The sequence below is a fragment of the Leucoraja erinacea genome, chromosome 9 (genome assembly GCF_028641065.1).
Source record: "Leucoraja erinacea ecotype New England chromosome 9, Leri_hhj_1, whole genome shotgun sequence".
Lineage (NCBI taxonomy): Eukaryota > Metazoa > Chordata > Chondrichthyes > Rajiformes > Rajidae > Leucoraja > Leucoraja erinaceus.
The window spans coordinates 10,695,611-10,719,080 of record NC_073385.1 but is presented as its reverse complement, the minus strand read 5'-3'; the positions used below and the strand labels follow the sequence as shown (position 1 = coordinate 10,719,080).

The following is a 23,470-nucleotide window of genomic DNA, read 5'->3' as shown; positions in this document are numbered from 1 at the left end:
TCGCGTATTGTTGATCGATTCTATTATGTTGGGGCCATCTCTAAATAGGTGTAAAACTCAGAATGAATTCATCCACTTTTTGGAGACATTCATCAGCTTTTATAACTGGGCTATGTTTCTGAATTTTAATCATGCTTAAACATTATCAGCATTGTACTTTTCTCATTGTCTATTCATTTTACCTTCTGGAGCCATGCTTAGCCGCATCAGCCATGACTCTTTAAAATAGATTAACTTTAGTATTGCTAAATTAATTTCCATGAGTGCAACTCTGTTTTGATTTAGTTTTCATTACAGCATATCTTTCTAATTCCAAGACCCTTTCTATTGGTTTTCTCAGTAATCTCAATTGATCATTTAATATGTGTTTGCAAAGGTAGCAGTTGATAATAAATATATATATTTATTATCGAGGTTAGTCGGGAAGTGTTAGGTAAATAGAATGGATTAAAGGCCGATAAATCCCCAGGGCCAGATAGGCTGCATCCCAGAGTGCTTAAGGAAGTAGCCCCAGAAATAGTGGATGCATTAGTGATAATTTTTCAAAACTCTTTAGATCCTGGAGTAGTTCCTGAGGATTGGAGGGTAGCTAATGTAACCCCACTTTTTAAAAAAGGGAGGGAGAGGGAAAACGGGGAATTACAGACCAGTTAGTCTAACATCAGTAGTGAGGAAAATGCTAGTCAGTTATTAAAGATGGGATAGCAGCACATTTGGAAAGTGGTGAAATCATTGGACAAAGTCAGCATGGATTTATGAAAGGTAAATCGTGTCTGACGAATCTTACAAAATTCTTAAAGGGTTGGACAGGCTAAATGCAGGAAGATTGTTTCCGATGGTGGGGAAGTCCAGAACAAGGGGTCACAGTTTAAGGATAAGGGGGAAGTCTTTTAGGACCGAGATGAGAAAAACATTTAAGAGGGAGTTAGATGTTGCCCTTGTGGCTAAAGGGATCAGGGGGTATGGAAAGAAGGCAGGTACAGGATACTGAGTTGGATGATCAGCCATGATCATATTGAATGGCGGTGCAGGTTCAAAGGGCCGAATGGCCTACTCCAGCACCTATTTTCTATGTTTCTATATATTTTTTTAGCAAAATTACTTTGTTCACTTTGAATGCGTGCACGTTTTTGGAATTTTCTATCTTTACTGGAAATCTGATTGTTCAATTTGAGACTCTTCCAATCTCACAACATCAAATGTTCCAGGTGAAAGAAGGGGGTTTTCTGATGAGAGGATACCTGCAGCAGCCCCTCATCCACCACATCCGCCTCCACGTGTTGAAAAGAAGCCAGAAAGTAAAAATGTTGATGATATTCTAAAAGTGCCTGGCAGACAAAGCCGGCCTGATAGGGTTAGTAAGTTAATTTGTTTCATGTCTTTTGTAATTGTATGTACCCTGTAATGAACTTTATTTAAGTAATTAAAAGACACGTGAACAGGTGCATGGATAGGAAAGGTTTATAGGGATATGGGCCAAATGCAGGCAGGTGGGACTAGTGCAGATGGGGCATCTTGGTCGGCATGGGCAAGTTGAGCTAAAGGGCCTGTTTCCGTGCTGTATGAATCTATAATTGTATGTAATGCTTGAGAGAAATTTTAAAACTAGGTAGCAATTGTGAAATAGATTGCAGTGTAATCCTCTCTGCTGATTTAATGAAGTCAGGGTTCAAGCCCTTGCAAATCTCTAAGATTACAGTCTAGACTGACGCACTACACTATGGAAGTACTGTCTTCCACATAGCATATTAAACTAAATCTTTGATGGCACCAATGGAAGAGCAGTGGAAGTTTCTGGCTGTCCTGGCATATACTAATTTCTCAAATAAGGTTACAAAACCAGATTATTGCATGACAACTCTGAAGCTGTGAGACCTTTATGCACAAATTGGTTTTAATTCCTACATTCAGGCTACCCTACTTCCTATTACAACCCCAACAAACCTTTTAGATCTTACACAATATTATAATTAATTGTTTACTGAACCTGAGGTGGTAAACAAAGGTAGAGAATTCCAAAGAATCACAACCATCTGTGAGAATAAATTTCTCCTCATTTCCTTCCTAAATGAGCCACCTCTAACTTTGGGATTGACCCGTAATTCTAGGTTCCTCATCTTGAGAAAACATTTTCCCCTGTATCGACCCTATAGAGCCGTCCGAAGAAATTTGTATATTTGAATCATGCCATCTCTCTAGAAATTAGTGGCCTCGCCTCCTATATCTCTCCTCATAATACAACCTTCCATTAAAGAAGCCAGTTTGATGAGCTTTTGATGCTCTCCCTCTTTGGTAAGTGTCTCCTTTTTTTAGGTAAGGAGACCAGAATTGTACACAGTAGTATTCCAGGTGTAGTTTAATACCCTATAAATCTATTATTAGATATATCTCTTGCAATCATATTATCTAGCAGTAACATTGCAAATGTTTTCTTTACAACATGCTGCATCTGCATTTATGTATAGTGACTGGGAGCATTGGTTCATTTTTTTCCCCCGATTTCTTACAGATTGTAGTTATTATGCGAGGACTCCCTGGCAGTGGGAAGACGCATGTTGCAAAACTCATTCGTGTGAGTATAATCATTCGACGTCATTTGGGAAATTGATACGATAATTAGAATTGTATCCACTGTAAAAGAATTGAGTTGGAGCTCCCTTCCTATTTGCGAGACTGAATAATTTAAGTGATACAAGACAAGTAGCGTCATGTTGGAGTTCAGAATTTACCTTGTGCTTTTGGAGAAGGAAATATTGGGGACAATAGTTACCTTTTGCTTTCTGGCAGATCCTGCTTGCATATCTCCAATGCAATGTATCATCATTAACTAAATTTAACCTGTTACGCTACAAACTGCGATGCATGAAGTATGAGATCCTAGCTGAAATTTGCTGGAGAGCAGGCAGTTCCAACACAGAGTCAATGCCTAAGTAATAGTGATATTAATCTGACAGGATATTTGCCTTGAAAATCAAAGCAGTTAGAAGATTTTGCATGTCTGATTCTGCGCATAATTGCATTTTAAAGTAATATGTGGGCGTATAATGTGTTTGTTCTGCTGAGGTTTAATGAACTCGTGTTCTAATTCATGTGACTAAATAATTTCAAGTTGTTAAATAAGTTTGTTTTGTTGAGACATGGTTGCATTTGCTATATAAAGACGAAAGATTAATTCGTTCTCGAGTATAATCCTATCAGCTAAGAAGTGGAATCCTTTTTGCACAGACTCTGCATTAGCTTGTCATCCATCCGTATTTACGTTTGTTGTGCTGGTACTTTCAGGATAAGGAGGTAGAGTATGGAGGAGCTGCACCACGGGTTCTCAGCTTGGATGATTACTTCATGACTGAGGTAGAAAAAGTGGTGAAGGACCCAGACAGTGGCAAACGAGTTAAAAAGAAGGTATGTGGTAAAATTAAAAGCAAATGATCTTGCATTATACAGAGGATTTCATGGTTACATGTAGGAAAATGGAGGAGGACTGGCCAAATTGTGTGCCTTCCACCACAGTGATGAATGCTGTGGTGGATGTTTATGTTTATGTTAAATTTTAATTGTGTTTTTGTGTGTTTTCTTTATAATTGTACCGCGGCTGACATATTCATTTCACTTGCACTTATGTGCAATGTGACAAATAAACCGTATTATATTGTATTGTATTGTATTCTCTGATCATTCAAGCTTGCCGAGCATATAGCTGTAGGCGTCTGAGACTGATTTAATATATGTGTAGCTATCCTTCATTCTCAGCATTTTACTGGAGAAAGTATCCTGCTGTTATTGGGAAGGATCTCAATAGTTTGTTTCCTTTGCTCCTTAAAAAGGCCGTTTGCTTGATAATCTAACATTGTTACCCACTGATGATTTATTGGGAGTCATGTGTCCATCCTTGTTCTAATTCATTGACTGGTGCAACAGTGGGGATAGGTACTGCATAATGTCACTGCATAATGCGTGTCCATTTTGGGTAACAATATGACCATTTGGCTCTAGACTTCATATCAGCCTTGATCCAGCCATGGACCAAATGGCTGAATCTTTAGAGGTGAGGTAAGAGCGACTGTCCTTGGTCATAAATCTGTCAGGCAAGGACCATTTTCAACAGGAGAGCATCTAAGCCAGGGGTTCCCAACCTTTTTCGTCCCGTTTACCCCAGGCAACTTTAATAGCACATAACAATGTTCTTTCACTTATTTATGAACAACTAATGATGAACAGATACCGGCATACCAGAACCAAACACAGACAGTCAATGAAAAAAAAATGTACAAATCCAGAATCAACAAATTTACCCCCTGGGTAGGTGAAATTTACCCCCGGGGGTAAATTTACCCCAGGTTGGGAACCCTGGGTCTGAGCATTTGTAATTGGCATGCAATGACATAAATATCCTGTGGGTCACAAATGGGGATCTCAACTGGTCCAACCACATAAATGATAAAAGGATATTAAGCCTCTGGTCAGAAAAAAGGGCATGAGTCTGGTACAACCTTCTTTACTCAGAAAGTAAAGGTGGTGGAGGCAGGTTCGTTTTTATGATTTAAAAATAAATTGAATAGTTATATGGATAAGGGAATTAAGCTTCTGGTCATGAAAAAAGATGGCATGAGTCTGGTACATGCAGCTCAAGTGAATTCCTGGAGCAGTATAGGAGATAAGAGTACAGAGAAGGAAATCCATTGGGCAAAAAGGAGGCATGACGTAGCTTTAGCATTAAAGATTAAGTACAATCTAAAGGCATTTTATGTCATTGTATGTCATGTTGTCACTTGCGGGCGGAGCACCAAAGCAAATTCCTCGTATGTGAATACTTGGCCAATAAACATATTCATTCATTCATTTTATAAGCATATTTTTATTTCCGATTTAGTTTCCCCCCCCCCCCCCCCCCCATCTTTTTGACATGCTCTCTTCTTGGTCCTGAATATGATTCAGAAGCACCTCTGGCACTGCTTTGTGTACTGTTTATTCAACTTATATTTGACTGATCAGTTGCCAGTGCCCTTCCCCACCTCTGGGAATATATACAGTTTGTGTAATTTGAGACAACTTTCAAGCCTTATGTTTGGGCTGTGGGATGGATAGTTCTTCAAGTGCAGTGAGTTATCAACATCACAGATATTTGAAAGAAACTGGCTACCTGTTCTTCGTCTAATCAATGGTTTGTCTTTTATTTCCATCACATTCTCTACTACTGTCTGTCCATTAGGTTTTGGAGTATGAATATGAGCCAGAAATGGAAGACACATACAGAAGCAGCATGTTCAAAACATTCCGCAAGACGCTGGATGATGGCTTTTTCCCCTTCATCATTGTGGATGCCATTAATAGCAGAATCAAACATTTTGAGCAGTTATGGAGCGCAGCCAAAACTAAAGGCTTTGAGGTAAGTTAACTTTGTGCATTAAGGTGCTTCACAGAGTTGGTTTGGGAACCCAAAGGAAGGATAATAAATTCCTGGTCAAAGTCACAATTTCTAAGCATCGTCTTAAAGGAGAGATTGGGAGGAAGTTTTAAGAAGGAAGTTACAGACACTGAATGCATATGGACCTAGTAGTAAAATTCATGGTTGTTTAGATTATGGATTATAAAAGAGAAAAACATTTGAGTGAGCATTTCGGGAACAAATTAAAAATTAAATACAGTTTGGCATTTTTCCATTCTTGTTGTGAAGTCGCTGCAATTGAAATGTGAAATTATTAATAAGATTTCTGTCCCTTGGTCCAGGTTTATATTGCAGAAATGAGTGCAGATAATCAAACCTGTGTCAAGCGGAACATCCATGGTCGCAAATTGAAGGAAATCAATAAGGTGAATAATCTGAATTTTCATTTCTTAAAGTCCCAGAAAATGATTTATTTTTATTTATTTCTTTTTAATTAGAAGTAAGTACAATAATATAGCACATAAATATCTAATAGATAATGAGATATTACAGTTCATGTACAACTTCTTGTTTCAAATTTAACAGAATAGAACAGAAAATGAGACAAGCCAAGACAGAGAAGAAAATAATATAAGCCATGATGATAGTGTTAGTTCGTGAGATAGTAAAGAAAGCCCAAAGAAAAGGTAGAAGGGGATAGAGTGGAAAAAAGAGAGGAGAAAACAAAAGAGATAGAGGGAAAGAAAAGAAATAAAAATAAAGAAATTGAAAGAGATATACGTATTTAATATCTTTATCCACCCTTCACCCGATTCTGAAACATTTAATTTCTAAGGTTGTGTTACACCATATGCTTGTTAAAAAGTCGATAAAAGGGGACCAAATCATTAAGAATTGGTCTGTTTTGCCTAAAAGGAGGAGTCTCATTTCTTCAAGATGTAACATTTCAGACATATTTATAATCCACATTTTGAGCATTGGTGTGGCTGCATTTTTCCAAAATTTAAGTATACGTTTTTTTGGCCGTTATTAAGCCATAGTTAAGAAGAGATTTTTGAGACATAGTTAGTTGACATCCGTCTTCCATTGATCCGAAGATAATCAGTTCTATATTGGGGTTCAGTTTTGTGTTAAATAGTTTTGTAAAAGTTCCAAAAATTTCATTCCAGAATTTATGACGTTTTGTACAGGAGACAAAAGAGTGTGTTATTGTGGCGTTTCGAGATGCACATTTGTCACAGATGGGGGAGACATTTGAAAAATTTTTATTCAGTCTAGTTTTCGAGTACAGAAAATGATACAGGTGCACAACCTTTTATCCGAAAGCCTTGGGACCAGACACTTGTCGGATTTCGGAATTTTTCGGATTTCCGAATGGAAGATTTTTAGCGTAGATTAGGTAGGTAGCGTGGGCGGCTTGAAAAGTCTGGAGCGGCTGCCTCCTCCCCGGAGACCGGGGAATCATTATAAATCATTGCTTAAATGTTAGTCAGTTAGTTTGGAGGGATTTTATGTGGCGGGGGGGGGGGGTGGGGGTGAAGGGGGAAACTTTAATTCTTAGTCCCCTACCTGGTCGGAGAGGCGGGGAGCGGGCAATGCCTTACCGGGCTCGCCGTGCAACGACAGCTCCGGGCGTCGCTGGGCCGCCGACTCCCAACTTCGCGGACTGCTGCCGCCCGCGGCCGACATCCGCGGCCGGGCGGCCGCAGCCCCAGCTCCGCGACGTTGGGAGTCGGCGGGCCAGCTCCGGAGCCCGGCGGCGTCGCAGCTCCGAACCAGCGGGGAGCGGGCAATGCCTTACCAGGTCCCGTGCGGTAAGCTCCGGAGAGCTGTGGCCGCCGACTCAAACATCGCAGAGCTGGGGCCGGGCGTCCGGGCCGCGGGCCGCACTGGATTTGGAGCGCAGCGCCCAGGGGTCCGTTGGGAGTCGGAGTCGCAGCGCTGGGATACCAGTGGGGAGCGGGCAATGCCTTACCGGGTCGCCGTGCGGTAAGCTCCGGAGTGCTGTGGCTGCCGACTCACAACATCGCGGAGTTGGGGCTGCAGGCGTCCGGCCGCGGGCCGCGCTGGATTTGGAGCGCCGTTTAAGCATGGGTCTGTGGGTCAAGTTTGACGCCAAGTTGACTGTGGGTCAAGTTTGGCGCCAAACGTGAGCTTTGGTGTGCAGACGACATCCTGGAAAAAAATTCTGGTTTTCGGAGCTTTTCGGTTTCCGAAACTCCGGATAAAAGGTTGTGCACCTGTATTTGTTCATGGTTTAACAGCAAGTGATCAAATATGAGGGATGATGATTGATCATTGTCATTTTTTAAATCTCTTTGAGAGGACTTGTGTGCAATGTACTTCTAACCATCTACGTGAAGGTCAGAGCAGCCCTGAGGATGGCATTTCAGTTGCATCTACCTGGAAGGTAGCTTTACCTGTTTGATTTGTCCAAACATAAAAATGCTTGAAGCAGAATTTTTGTCATTACATTTTAAGAAGAAGGAACTTCCTTTTATTAAAATAAATAGCAGGGTTGAATTGAATAGAATTTTCTTTTAACTAGGTTTACATGTTTTCCCAGGATCACATTATAATTGTGAATAAGGTATAGAGTCATACAGCAGAGAAACGGGTCCTTCAGCCCAACTTGACCATGCCGGCCAAAATAACCCATCTAAATTAGCCACATTTGTCCAGATTTGACACATATCCCTCCAAACCTTTCCTATCCATGTACCTGTCCAAATGACTTGCAAATGTTGTTAATGTACATGCCTCGGCTACTTTCTCTGGCAGCTCAAAACATATACCCATCCTCTGTTTGAGAAATTGCCCCCCAGATACCTAGTAAATCTCCACCTTAAACCTATAACCTCTAGTTCTTGGTTCCTTAATCTTGGGATAAAATACTGTCCATTCACCCTGTCTAAACCCCTCATGATTTTATACATGTATAATATCACCACTCGGCCTCCTGCGCACCTGGAAATAAAGTACTAGCCCTACCCAAACTCTCCCTATGTCTCTCAAGTCCTGACAACATCCTCACAAACTGTCTAAATGCACCACATTTACAAGTTCCCCCCCTGTGACTCTATTTGTTCTATCCTCAAAGAACTCAAGTAAATTTGTCAAACATGATTTATTTTTATGTAAATTTGGTTTGATTATATTAAGCTTTCCTAAATAATTACTTATTCCATCTTTCATTATTGAGCATCTTGCCACCATTAGATGTTAAATATACTGGCTTATGGTTTTCCATCTTTGCACTTCCTTCCACTAAAGTATCACACATGCTGTTTTCAAATCCACTGGTACTCTCCCTACTCTCTTGAGTTTTGAAAATGTTCAACCAATGGGTCCATTGGCACTGAGTCTACTTTCTTTACAATTTTTAGGTGCAAGCTATTGTGTCCTGCTGACTTGTTTGCCTTGGGTCCCACAAGTTTTTCTGATAACGTACTTCATAATTAAGATTTTTCAACTTTTTACATGTTATTTGCTTATAAAAAGTAGCTTTTTCAGATTTTTAGTGGAAGGTGACTTATGGAGCATGACCATCAGATAGTATGTTTAGATCTAGTAAGTGTTTTCTCTGGTGATTTTATAGATTACTCGTCTCTGCATTGAACCCTGACATGATTTGCAATTTAATTTACTTTAGAAATACAGAGTGAAAACAAACTCTTCAGCCCACGCCGAGCAGAGCTCCCCGCACACTAACACTATCCTACACACTAGGGACAATTTACTGAAGAAAATTAACCTACAGACCTGCACGCCTTTGGAGTGTGGGAGGAAACCGGAGCACCTGGAGAAACCCACATGGTCATGGAGAGAGCGTACAAATTCCTTACAGACTGCACCCGTAGTCAGGATTGAAACCTGGTCTCTGGTACTATAGAATAGAATAGAATTACCTTTATTGTCATTCAGACGTTACGGTCTGAACGAAATTTCGTGCCTGCAGTCATACATACAATAATACAATAATAAACAACAATAAACACAAATTAACTCTGCTGCCATGCCGCTAAATATTGGGTCTTATTCGCAGTTTACCTTGAATACACTTATTTAAAGTTGAAAGTGCCACTTCCCGGTCTTTTTGCTTCATTGAGTTACTACTATGCTATAAAAAAGACAACTCTGTTTCATCATGAACTTTAAAGACCATGCTGGTTCATAATCAAGTTTACTCTGACATAATTCCCTAAAGTTAACTCTCACTGGTGCAAAATACTTGTATAAGCAAATTTCCTTGTCAACCTGGATACTAAGTAAATGATCAGTTGCTGAGGCTGTTGATTAACTTTTTGTGTTGCTTTATAGATGGCTGATCATTGGGATTCAACTCCACGCCATATGTTGCGTTTAGACATTAGATCGCTCCTCCAAGATGCTGCAATTGAAGATGTAAGAAGCCCAACATACAGTCAGGCTCAGTATTTCATGATAATATTATTTGTTTTTTATTTTTGTTCCTCTGGATTTATTGCAAGATTATAATTATTTTTGTATGATCTGTACATCAGTTGTAATTGGAGATTCATGGTTTCATGGTCTTTAATGTTAAATCTGTGCTTCATTCCTCCAACTGTCTCATTCAGATTCAGGAATTTAATTTGTTTCCCTATTTTTGTTGAAAACTAAGTTTTATTGCAGGTTCCATTCAGAAGTGTATATTGTATCGACATGCCTGAATGATGCAAGTGGATGATTAAGTCATGAGCTGGTAATTCTGGAGTTCAAGTCAAAATAAAGGAAAGGGGGTTGACAAAACACCTGGAGTGCATGTTTATACTTACCAATGTTCTACAATTGTTAATCATTTGGATGGTGTTCTTTACATGGACCCACAACTCCACTCTTGAGTAACAATCCTTAGTGCAACAAACCATGGAAGGAAAAGGAATTCTTAACACCTTTTTTTTAACCTTCAATGGTCTAATCTTCTACTCTTTAGGTAGAAATGGAGGATTTTGATCCCAGTACTGAGCAACAGCCACAAGAGTCTGAAGAGCAACAAGAAGATGAATCTACAAAGGATGCTGCTGATGAGGAGGAATACGAAACGGTAGGAGATGTCGTCACAGAACTGAATGCTTTACCCTGACATGGAAACCTCTTCCATGTGTATTTTACACTGGTATGCTTGTCAGTAAGAAATTCATTGTGTTCCCATCAAAAAGAGAAGACAACCGATGGTGCGGAAATTGTTGGGGTGTTTTTCAATCATCATTTGAGAGATGTTGGTTGTGAAACCTTCGACCTGTTGGCTATGCCCTGCATGTTTTAGGTTTGGTTAACAGTGGTTATATGATTTTTTTTTTTTAATCATGTGATGTTCAATTTGGAGTAAAATTATTCTTAAATAAAATAATATATCTCTTAGATTTAATGACATATTAGATAAATTTGCAGTATCAATATTCAGAGGCAATGGGTTCATAAAAATAATTTTCAATTAGATAATTGGGGCCACATTCAAAATTAGATTGTCTTTTATTTAAGGATAGAGCTTGTTATTGTTCATATTGTTGAATCCTTATGTGAGTTCTACATTATTATTGTATTTATGAAGGTGTACAGGCTGAAAATGTCAACAACAAATTGAATATCTTCCACTTGGGTGTCAGCTTGGGTCCACTTGTGTATAGCTGTCTGTCGAGCATGATTCCAAGAAGTAGTTCTTCTAATGCTGACCAGTATCAGTGATATGTAGTTTGCAGAAACAATGTTGTTGACAACTGGTCTGAACGTTATACATTCAATTAATTGTCATGGAAATGGTTTATTTTTATTTAATACCTCTCATGACCTCAGAATATCTTGAAATGCTCTATACACAATTAAATACTTTTGAGGTGGTTATTGCAGTAATGTAAGAAAAGCTGCAGCCATGGCAAGATCCCACAAACAGTAAAAACATAAATCTGTGTTGTATCTGTTTTGTTCTTCATTTGTATAATAAATGTTAACCAGTTTGTCATTAGATGCCCCTGCACTCTTCCAAATAATTACACAAGTGGTAACTGTGCAGTGTCTAGGTGATGTGCACAGATTGTTGTGGCAATTTTCTACGGTTAGGGATGAATGTTAATACAGAGGCAAAATCTTCATGCTTGTTAGCTGGTTAGTGGTTGGAACAGAAGCTCTGTCTGCAGCAAGTTAAAGAGTAGTTGTTGAAGATGTTTGGTAATGCAGTGGGGTAAATGGGGTTAAGGCTACTTGATTGCATGGAGGACAAGTAGCAATGTGATGAAGGTGGCCCAGTTGGTCTTTTATAAGATTGTGTTGTTTGTCTTTCTTTGTAGATGCAAAATGTAGTCATAATTTAATCATATTTGTTCATTTTGCATCTACATGCAACTGATGCTTAACGGGCAATGTAACATGTCTCTATTTCTTACTGACATGAATACCTAACTAGAACTTACTCTGAAAGATACCAAGCTACATGAATGTTTTTCTTTCTACAAATTAAGTATCTCTTCTTTGTCTAAACTATCATGAAATATTTGCAGTGGATGATCCTATTTAAGATGAAGTATTTGGAACTTATATAAAAATATAATGAAAATTTAAATATTGTAAATTAAAAATACAATTTTGTGTTGTACATTAGCAAGTGGAGATGTAGTCATTTTTGTATTAAGGGTGTTACTTTCACTTAGTTCTGGATAACTATATGCAGTTGAGATTTTGAATTAACTAAAAGCTGAAGCCTTGATATTATGTTGAACAAAGGACTATGAGGAAAGTGTTACAATGCAGATTCAATACAGGGTTGGTTCACATGTTTTGCTTACTTGACAACTTTGCTAGTGTTTGATCTTATGGCTATCAGTTCCACTAATATCTGTTCTTTGACATGAAGAAATGACTTTTTTTGATACAAGTATAATTCCTAAATTATCTAGCCACGTGAATTTTTCTCACAAATACTTAATCGTTGTTTAACGATTTTAAACTGATATGATATTTGGAATGTCACTGTACTTTAGTAAATTATTTTTCAAGGTACTTGTTAGAATTTAGTTTTCTGCTGTTGTTGCATTCATTTATTGCCTAGTTAGTGAACTTTATAAATGGAGCAATATAAAATTAGAAGAGTAATTTATATGCAACCAAAGAAGTAAGTAGACATATTTGTGCCGAGAAAGTTATAAGCAACTTGATCAGTATAAATAAGGTTATGACCTTGTTCATGGAATTGTAGATAAATGCCTTTTTTTGAAAAAAGGACATTAAGTGAAGCTCCATTCCTTCCTTTGTGCAATAGTATTTTGATTCTGTTTTTGCCAAGCATGTGTTTGATTTGTCTTCCTGCTGAAGCAAGATTCATTATCTTTCGATACAATATACCATTAAAGATTTCACTCTAACCAGATGAGCTTCTCTGTATGTGTGTGTGTATGATTTAGGGTTTCGTGACAAAAAGCAAATGGGAAATGGACACATCGGAGGAGAATCTAGGTAGGTACGATATTTTACGTTTATAAATTGGAAGGTCATGATTTGAGAAATGCACAAAACTGTTCATGTATCATTACAGTCTATACTATGCAATGCTATAACCTATTGATGCTTGGTTTGATTCATTGGATGTGACTTACTGTCTATTAATGTGTCATTGTATACAATGTAATCAATTGTCCGTGATTCTGTGCTATAAGAATACTTCAACGTCTATGTACCTATGCTGCACATAGTTAAACTTGCAAACTGAAAGAACATCAAACTTCACTGAGAAGTATAAACTTGTCATAAGTAGTGGAAATATACATTCACACCAATTTGCTGAATGCACAAGTATTTAATTGCATGCTTTTCCTGGTTTAAGAATTCAAAAATATTTGAAATGAACTTATTAGGGCAGAGATTTTAGGCATTGAGCATTCAGAAAAAAACATTTTTCTGTCATGGGACCTCATCTGAAGCCATTGGATTACTCATACACTCAGTCAGCCATGATCACATTGAATGGCGGTTCTGGATCGAAGGGCCGAATGGCCTACTCCTGCACCTATTGTCTATTTAATCTGGTATTAAACATGACCTATCAAAGCACCTGTTACTCTGCTCCCTACAACAATCTTGGCAGTGATTAAGATGTTTTTATTAATTAATGGATTTGAAATTCAAGCAGAAATTCTACTAACTCTGCCATCATCCTTGCAGTTCGTATCTAATGATGTTTAAATAAATCCAACTTTTCTGGAATGGGAACTGTCCTATTTAGCTGGTGGTCTGATTTATGTATTTGTATTACTTCAGTACCTAGGAAATAGATTTATAACACGGTCCTTTCAAGTTTAACGTTCATTTAACACGTTCATTCAACAGTATTCTGCTAGTCAATCACATCGAAGAATTGAATTTTAATTTGGTAACATATGATAACATTGGATCTATGAAAAATAGATCGATCATCCACTTGTCTTCTTTAGTGCTGCAAATCTTTAGTGTGAGATCTTTTAAACGGTATCATATATGGAAACATTTTTGATAAAGAAATATTGTACAGCTTTGTAGAATATTGTTAAAATTTGTCCAATGATTTACAAAGTTACCAATGAAGACCACAACTCGTATTCTCATATAAAGTGGTTCTTTTCAATTTATATAATTACATTCTAATAGAAAAAGAATCGGAGAAGATAGTGGACCAAATTGTACCCTGCAAATATAGGTTTTCCTATTTAACAGACATAAATAACATACATTTTTGATCTTTTGAAAATATGCTGCTCATTACCTTGAGTGGTTTGATTGTTTTGAGATGAAAGAATTAAGCTTTGTGACAATTTTTACCAGCCTTCCACTTAATACATTGATTCCTTCGAGTGTCAGCTCTTCCTATGTGCACTCCGGGGTTTGCTTTTCAGTCATCAGAGCAATCTGATACCCTTTCTGTATTCCAAGTATCAAGACTAGCAGTTTTCAGATTTTGAATCAAATGCCATTTAATCTGTGGTATCTTGAACCAAACATCTGCATCGTGTGTTGGTATCTAAAGTTGCAATGTTTTTTCAGTGATGGATAAATTCTAAATCACCCCAAAATCAAACTACCAGATCTGATATCTATTACCATAAAACTAACTGGAATATTAATTAATTAAAATGATGATAGTTGAAGTTCCAGTCCATCATAGACTGATGGTCTTTTAAGTTCCACTGTACATATGCAGTGCACAAAGACAAATGCTCAATCATCCCCTGACCAAACAAATTATAGGAGTGATAGAGTCGTAGAGCTGTACAGGACGGGAACAGGCACTTCAGCCCACCTTGTTCATGCTGACCAAGTTGGAATTCTGGGCTCATCACATTTGCCTGCATTTGGCCCATATCGCTCTGAATGCATCCCGTCCATATATTTTTCCATATCTATATACTTTTAAAACTCTGTGGGTGTGTGGGTGAATGGCGATTTGCATTTGATTCATTACTCCTCGCAATCCACACGCAAAAACGCTGACATTTTTACTATTTCGCTAGCGATTTTACTTTTAGATTCGCACATCGGGTCAATTATTTCCCCGGATTTTTAGTAAAATTGATCACAAAACTCAATATTTAAGATCTGAACGGCTCTTACCGGCTCTGACATCACAATGCCCTCATGCCGACCAATCCAAACCGCTTCTCTCTCTTCATTTGGCAGCCCGGCTCTCCTCCACTCCCGTCCCCCCCCCCCCCCCCCCCCCGAAGTACGCTCGCGCCACGCCTCCCGCAGCTCCCACGCCCGCCCACTCAGGGCCTCGCAACCAAACGTGGGGCCGGACCCAATTCGAATCGCAGAGGCGTACGGTCCCGACATCGTACTCACCAATCAGCTGGGCGGGATGCGGGCAGAATGAATTTGGACGTTGCACTGCGTCCAGCGGTGATGTCATCACGCAACGGCACGCCGGGCGGTGACGTCATCACGCAACGCCACGCGCTAGATGTACGACATCATGACGCTGCGCACGCTCTCAATGCGCCTGCGGGCCGACAGGCCGTTGGCGCACGGGATTTTCAGACAGTGCAAGATTTTTGGAGCCCCCCTCCCTGTCCCCCCCCCCCCCCCTCTCTCCCCTCCCTCCCCCAGTCTCCCCCCTTCTCTCTCCCCCCCCCTCTCCATCTCTCTCCTTATCTCTCCCTCTCCCCCCTCCCTCCCCCCCCCCCCCTCCCTCTCTCCCCCCCCCCCTCTCCCCCCCCCCCCCCCCCCCCCCCCCCCCCCCCCCCCTCCCTCCCCTCCCCCCCCCCCCCTCTCCCCCCCCCCCCCTCTCCCCCCCCCTCCCTCCCCCCCCCCCTCCCCCCCCCCCCCTCCCCCCCTCCCCCCCCCTCCCCCCCCCCCCCCTCCCCCCCCCTCCCCCCCCCCCCCCCCCCCCCCCCCCCCCCCCTCTTACTCTCCCCCCCCCCCTTCTCTCTCTCTAGACGCGCCTGCGAGTTGGGGGCTATGCGTCAGTAGATAGGCCGATTTTGGGGTAAAAGGAACAAACTAATAATATTAATATATTAACAAGGGCGGTAGTTAGCGTGTGTGCGGGGGGTGGTGGTGTAGTTAGCGTGTGTGCGGTGGGTGGTTAATGTGTATGCCACCGCATGCCGCCCCCCCCCCCCCCCCCCCCCCCCCCGCACGCACGGGGGGGAACAGACCCAACGGGTCTGCACTTGGTCTAGTGTCTTTTATGTCATAATTATATGTGCTTCTACGGCTTTCTCTGGTTGCTCATTCCAGAAACGCATCCCTCTGAGTGAAGAAGTTGTCCCCGAGGTCCCTCTTAAATCTCCCCCTCTTTCACCTTTAGCCTCCAGTTTTAGAATCCTCTGCCCTGGGAAAAATACTTCACAATCCATGCCCCCTCATGATCTTGTACACCTCAATAAGGTCACCCTTCAGATTCCTATGGTCCAAAGAAAAAAATCCCATCAGTGGGAGTTGTGGTTGTGGCTGGTGGTGGTGGAGTCAGGGTTGAGTGTTGGTGGAAGCAAAGACTGTATCCCAAAACAATATATTTGTAAAAACATGTATGAAAAAAATCTACCATTGAAGAACAAATGTTTTTACAATGTTAGTCTGTCTCAATGCCAATGCTTATAATTTCAACAATTTTTCTATCTATTTTTGGAAATGTTTTCTTGTACATGCATTTTCTGGTGTTTAGTTTGATATATGTTACACTACTTTGGGTAACTGCTTAATGCAAGATGTGATGTGCAGAATTGGAACATGTGGCATCATTGCACAACGATGGCACCTGTTATTGTTTGTTAGTTTACTGACGTGGAGTTAAAAACTATGTTAGGTAAATGTTTTACCTTAATTGTAATGATGCAGTTTATACAATTGAAACATTATTCCCTCCCCTGCTCCTAAACCACAATTTTTTTAAACATCTAGCTTAAGTTTAACATTAATGAAATGTTAATAAAGATGAATTCTACATTCCATAAAACACAAAAGCGTATAAACCAATTGTCTTGTAATCACCAATGAATAATAAGTCATCTGATGTGTGCAAATATATGCATTTCTGAAATGGAATATTAATCAGCAAAATCATTTCCTTATACATGATCGCCAGCTGATGCATTCATTCAAAATGAGCTAAAATATCACACATTATGTACCTTAATCAGCTATTGATGATCCAGGCTGTGATGAATAAGAGCACATAATTGTGTTAAAGGCTGTTTTTTGTTGCAGCCATGATCACATTGAATGGCGGTGCTGACTCGAAGGGCCGAATGGCCCACTCCTGCACCTATTGTCTGTATATTAAATATCTGATCAATCAGAACAATTTTGTTCATCTGATAGAAGCACACTGCGAAAAGTTTCCTTATGATAGCCAAATTTCTTGGTATCTACAAGAACTAAATGATCTAATTCCTTCCAGGATAATAAAACAGTGTAATTTTCTATTTGATACTACTGTGGAGATGCAACATACTTGCTTCTACCCAATAGTCATGAGCTAATTTATGGAAGATAAACATAAAATTGGTCCTTTGATGTTGGAACGGCTGCTGTGCCTTTTCTTCTATCTTGGACTCAAGACAATATTCTGTTTTGAATAAGCATACGTCCTTTTTTTGTTTTCGAGGATGATGTTTCTTGGCATTTTTGTCTGTCAATATATACATGATCATTATTACTGTTTGTTTATTAAAATGTTTCCATATTTATGGGACCAAATCCCAAAGTATGCCTTAAATGCTTAATGTTCAAGGTTTCATGCTGGTATTTCATTAGATTTCCACGGAGCTTGGAGAAATTTTATACTAACAATTGATTTTTATTAATATGTATGAGCATATTGTTTTATATTGAACGTTACCAATTTTTCAAACTGATCAGTCTGAAAAGGGGTCCCATCGCAAAATGTCATCAATAACGGCAAGCATAGCATATGCCTTCTTTACTATTATCTGTGTGCTGCCATGTTCTGGGAGTTAAGGGCCTGTCCCACTTTCACAACCTAATTCACGACCTCTGCCGAGTTTGCCCTCGACTCGTACTCGCAGCCTGGTCGTAGCAGGCCGTGATGCTAGTTGTAGGTACTTGTGGCATCAAGTAGGTCGGGGCGTTTTTCTAGCATGATGAAAAATGTCCACGGGTAAAAAAGGTCGTGAAAGTGGGACAGGCCCTTTATGGACTTGGACCCCAAGATCCCTCTATTCATCAATGCTGTTAAGGGTATTGCCAATGATTGTACATTCAACCTCCTAAAGTGCAGCACCTCATACCTACTTGGATTAAACTTAATCTGCCTTTTCTCCGCTCATTTCTGTAGCTGATGTATATCATGCTGTATACTTTTGACAGCTTTCCTAAGTCTGTAACCACAGCAGTCTTGGTGTCAAACCACGTCCCGAGTAATCCTGGTGAAATCTTTATTTCACATTTGAACAAACTCTGGTCTATGTGACATGACTGCATAATATTGCTGAAAATCAGAATAATTTACTCCCAATAGCTTTAAAAGTGGCGGCACCGTGCACAGCTGGTTTGATCCTTAACACAAGCCCTGTGTGTTAAGTTTGCTCTGTGACCGCGGTGGGTTTCCTTCAGATGCTCAATTTCCACCCACACCCCAAAGACGTGCAGATTTGTAGATGAATTGGCCTCTGTAAATTGGCCTCTGATGTGTAGGAAGTGGATGAGAAAGTGGGATAACATAGCACTAGTATGAATGGGTGGCCAATGATCATCATGCCTGTTTCCCTGCTAAAGTTTTCACTCAATCAAAAGTGGCATGTTGTGTGAACAACTAATGCTCATCTAAGCAAACATATCAGTGCAGAAGTACCGTGCCATGATTCCCATGTACCTGGCTAAATCTATTCTATTATATAAAAGTCTGTGGCTGCCGCCTGCCGTCCGTCCGTCCAGCTGCCTTTCTTCCTTTTGATTCGCTCCTCCTTCCTATCAGCTTCCAACACACTTCAAAACAAAGTTGCAAGACAGGAACACAATGAACTTTTCACCTCAATGGGATATCACAGCAAGTGCTTCAACAGGAGGGGGAGGGCCAATTGGTATTGCAATTGGAACTGCTGCAGCAGGCAGGGGAGGTGCAATTGGAATTTTCTTTCAATCCACTGCTGAGGGAGGCAGGGGAGTGCTGGAATCTTACATTTGGCAACGGCTTCAGTTCCGTTGGAGGAGACGGGTGCATGGTGGAATATTGGGTTGGGGGAGCAGACCCAACGGGTCTGCACTTGGTCTAGTGTCTTTTAAATGTTGTTATTACACCTGCCTCCAGGGTTTCCTCTGGCAGCTCTTTACATATTCCCACTGTCCTCTGTGTGAAAAAAGTGTCCACTCTCATCTTAAATCTATGCAGTCTAGGTTTAGACTCCCCTACACTGGAAAAAAGACTGTGAACATCCTCCTTATAATTTTAAGCATATGGTTCTATAGGGTTACTTGTGAACTTCCAATGTCCCAGCTCTTCCTTTAGCTCAAACCCTCCAGTCCTGGTAACATCTTTATTAATCTTTTCTGCACCCGTTCTGGTTTAATAACATCCTTCTTATAGCTGGGTGACCAGATCCAGAGCTCTTTCCCTTGTTTACTGGCATGTCGATGCCATTAACCAAAATGATACTCTGTTATCTTGTTCAAGCAATTCTTTCTGGGATTTTGTTTTCTGTTACTTGTAGAAAAATCACAATTTACTTTGGACCAACACCATAAAAAATAAACTAACTTAATTTATTTAGGTTCTCATTACAGTTGGCTGTCTAATTAGTACATTTTATAGAAAACTAGTGTATGCAAAAATTTGGATTATATCTGGCAATGTGATTTTGCTTTGATTGATACAAATACATCGCTAGATGTTCCTGAACACATCATCAGTGATGTAACCTGGGGTCATTGGGTGTTTCGGGTCTTTCAACATCAGACACCCTCACCCAGGCGACCCAGCCGTGGTTGATCAGACCACGACTTGTGTTCAGGTGGCATTCGCTCCTCCCCATGGACCTCCTCTCCTGATCCAGAGCCATCTCGAGGCCTTCTCCGCTGCCTCTATGGTGTTCTTGATGGCCTTTCTCCTCGCCACTCCGTTTATGCCCAGTGCACTCAAGGCTTTGTAGAGCGATTCCCCTGCAAAACCTCTGCAGCCAAGCTCGATGCTTGCGGCAGTCTGACCAGCTCTTCATACTTGGCCATCTTCCTCTCGTGGGCCTCCTCCAGACGGTCCTCCCACGGCACTGTCAGTTCCAACAAGACGATGTTTTTGGTCGCCTCTGCGACCAAGAGGATATCTGGCCTCAGGGCCACATTTTATAGAAAACTAGTGTATGCAAAAATTTGGATTATATCTGGCAATGTGATTTTGCTGTGTATATATATTTAGGATTCTATTCCCACTATTTTTTCCAATTTTCTACTTGTAAATCGTGCATGAAATATGGATGTGAACCTGCAAAAATGCTGAATTACAGCTTCCATTTTTTTTCATTAATTTCGGAGCAAAGCAAAATATTTTTCTTTGTTTACTTATTTCTATACAATGCAGCCATAATGAAATATAGTCTTCATCACATTGGGGAATGTTCAGGCAGTTTATAAATGTGAAGTGAATGCCTTGTGATTTATAGAAAATGTACCATTTTCATAATGATCACAGTGTCCTTATTAAGATGCAATATTATCAATTATGTCTCATTATTAACCAAACCACCTGCTTTGGATCAGAGTAGAATTATATACAGAATGTTTTTTTCACACAGAGAGTGGTGAATCTCTGGATCTCTGCCACAGAGGGTAGTTGAGGCCAGTTCATTGGCTATATTTAAGAGGGAGTTATGTGGCCCTCATTCATTAAGAAGGCAGGTACGGGATACCACCTGCTTTGAATGGCGGTCAGGCTCGAAGTACTCCTGACCTATTTCTATGTTTCTATAGTGTTAAAGATTCAGTAGATTATATTTTCATGATGATACACTTCTTGTTTCCATCGCTTAAGAAAAGAGTTTGATTTCCAATGATGTTTTGGTGGTATTAGATTTCCAGTGAGGGACTTATGAATGAAAATCAAATAAGGACTGCAGAGGAAAAGGACTTGAAATAAAAACATATTGAAAAATCTCAGCAGATCAGGCAACATCTGTGGAAAGAAATGTTTCAGGGTGAAAATCTTTCATCAGAACCATGAAAGGGAAAGCAAATGTCTAAGTGACCCAGGAAGTCAGGAGAAGCCATGGGTGGATAAAGGGAATCTCTTCAGTAGGTTGAAATTATGTAGCCATTGAACTAGAAAGGAGCTTTATCAGATATTTCAACCTATGACAGCTATTCCTTTTCCACGCTTTGCCCTCCCGCACATTTTCTGCTACTTTGGTCTATTTTCAATTTCTCAGTTCTGACAAAGTCTTAGACCTGACAAAACGTGCTCAGTTTTTCCAGCATTTTCTGTTTACTTAAAGGACTTGCATTGCTTAGCTGTTCTTCTTCTTGCGTATGGCGTGCACAGCCTAAAGTTGTAGGACAATTTGTTCTATTTGATCTTATTTGATTGTGCATGCCGGGTTGATTGCAGTCGTTGAAACGGGGTAGACCACGTGAAGGTTGCAATCTTCCACCCTGTTTAGCTGTTGAAACGGTCACATTGCAGTTTACCAGGATGGAATGCATGGAATTGATAGCTGTATTAAGCATCTAAATTGAACAATTGTAGAAGTTGTCTAGGCTCACACTGGAGAAAAGGCAAGAGTTTTCAAGATTTCAAAAGCTACAGATAAGATAAACGTCACAACTTTGAATTCACAGATTTTAAAATTGTCTGAGCTTCAAACTTAGATAAAAGGTGATGAAAAAGAGTTATGAAGCAATTATGCAGAATACGGCGTCTGGTATGGACTTAACTGAGGAAACCAGAATATTCAAGAGAGTGCTGCATTACAGTGGTAATGACAAGAGACTTTGCTTTGTAAGAGTAAATTCAAAAGGGATGAATGAATGAAGAACAATTTGAAATTGATAGATGGTTATTTTCTGGGAGTGGTTCTATATTTATTAGTCTGATGTGCATGACCACAGTTACATATCTAACAAATCTGTTCTTTCAATTGATGACTGGGTTTGTTGCACAACATTAACCATGAACTTGTCAGCAAGGAAATCTGCACGATACGTAATTGCTGGACTTGCTGAATTTATGTGATATCAGATCAACAACTAATCACTGGTCGTGTTAGCAGTCAGGACAATGCACACTTAAATGAATTTAAATGGAAGTGTGGCCTGGAGTTTATTAATTGGGGTACATGGATGGAGTTGAATTAAACTCCATCTCAGATTGATAGGTTTATGGATAATTCTTGTTGCCAGCGCACTGGGAATCTTCAACCAAAAGTGGGAACCTTCCGTTTTTTACATTTCTTGTGTTGTAAAAATAGCAATTTCATGCTTTGTGTTTAAATGTTTTATTGATTTCTGTCAAAAAACATGATATCTGATATTAAGGATATTATTCACCAAATAAGTAATTGCTTTATTTTGTTAGATCTAGACATGATAAGTGAATTCAAGTGTTTTTTTTGCTGTTAAATATACTTAGAATTACTGGACATAAGCAGGATATTTAACACGAACTAGGAATGTTGAATATTGGATTAACTTTTGGTAAAGATTGGGATTAAAGGATGGTAGAGATATAATCTGCAGAATATGAGACATTAGACCTACACAAATATCAGGAATGAATAGCAAATTTGGATATTTTGATTTTGCTTGTTTTCACTGTAGGAGAAGCGTGCTAAGACATTTAGCCCTTGGGCAGTTCAGTTGGTTTGGTAAAATGTGGAAGAATTGAGATTCTCGGAACTGTTGTTCAACTCCCCCTCCCATTCCGAATCCGACCTTTCTGTCCTGGGCCTCCTCCATGGCCAGAGTGAGGCCCACCATAAATTGGAGGAGCACCACCTCATATTTTGCTTGGGCAGTTTACACCCCAGCAGTATGAAAATTGGCTTCTCCAATTTCAGGTAGTCCCTGTTTTCTCCTCCGCTTCCCAGCTCTCCCTCAGCCCACTGCCTCCTTATCTTCCTTTCTTCTTCCCACGTCCCCGCACCGTCACATCAATCTGAAGAAGGGTCTTGACCCGAAACATCGCCTATTTCCTTCGCTCCATAGATGCTGCCTCACCCGCTGAGTTTCTCCAGCATTTTTGTCCACCCATTCACACAAGTTCTGTTATCCCACTTTCCTCACCCACTCCCTACACATTAGGGGCAATTTTACAGACAAGTTAACCTACAAAGCCAATGTGTCTTTGGGATGTGGGAGGGATGCTTGCAGGGAGAATGTGAAAATTCAACACAGACAGTGCCCGAGGACAGGATCGAACACAGATCTCTGGCATGTGCGGCAGCACGTCCACCAGCTGTGCCATTATATTTTAATTTCCAACACATAAAATATTATGCGTTGATAACTTTCGTTACTATAAAAAGAAAAGAAACTTTCCATTTTCAGTCTTAAATCTCTAAGTGACGCTATGTCCCCCTTTACAGCTACTGTATGTTTTAATTCAGTTCAAGACTATGGGGCTGTACATTGGCCATAAAGTTGCTGCCTAAAATG

At 40.1% G+C, this 23,470-nt stretch overlaps 1 protein-coding gene across 2 annotated transcripts in view; it reads left to right on the top strand.

Moving 5' to 3' along the window:
• Nucleotides 1–23,470, top strand: part of LOC129699997 (YLP motif-containing protein 1-like) — a 67,178-nt gene that overhangs the window by 37,731 nt on the left and 5,977 nt on the right. For both annotated transcript variants that reach the window (XM_055640125.1, XM_055640124.1), the window contains exons 12-19: nucleotides 1,209–1,354; nucleotides 2,510–2,572; nucleotides 3,283–3,402; nucleotides 5,210–5,386; nucleotides 5,728–5,811; nucleotides 9,707–9,790; nucleotides 10,341–10,451; nucleotides 12,802–12,853. In XM_055640125.1, coding sequence (XP_055496100.1) covers nucleotides 1,209–1,354; nucleotides 2,510–2,572; nucleotides 3,283–3,402; nucleotides 5,210–5,386; nucleotides 5,728–5,811; nucleotides 9,707–9,790; nucleotides 10,341–10,451; nucleotides 12,802–12,853 — 837 coding nt within the window. The remainder of the gene's footprint in view (nucleotides 1–1,208; nucleotides 1,355–2,509; nucleotides 2,573–3,282; nucleotides 3,403–5,209; nucleotides 5,387–5,727; nucleotides 5,812–9,706; nucleotides 9,791–10,340; nucleotides 10,452–12,801; nucleotides 12,854–23,470) is intronic.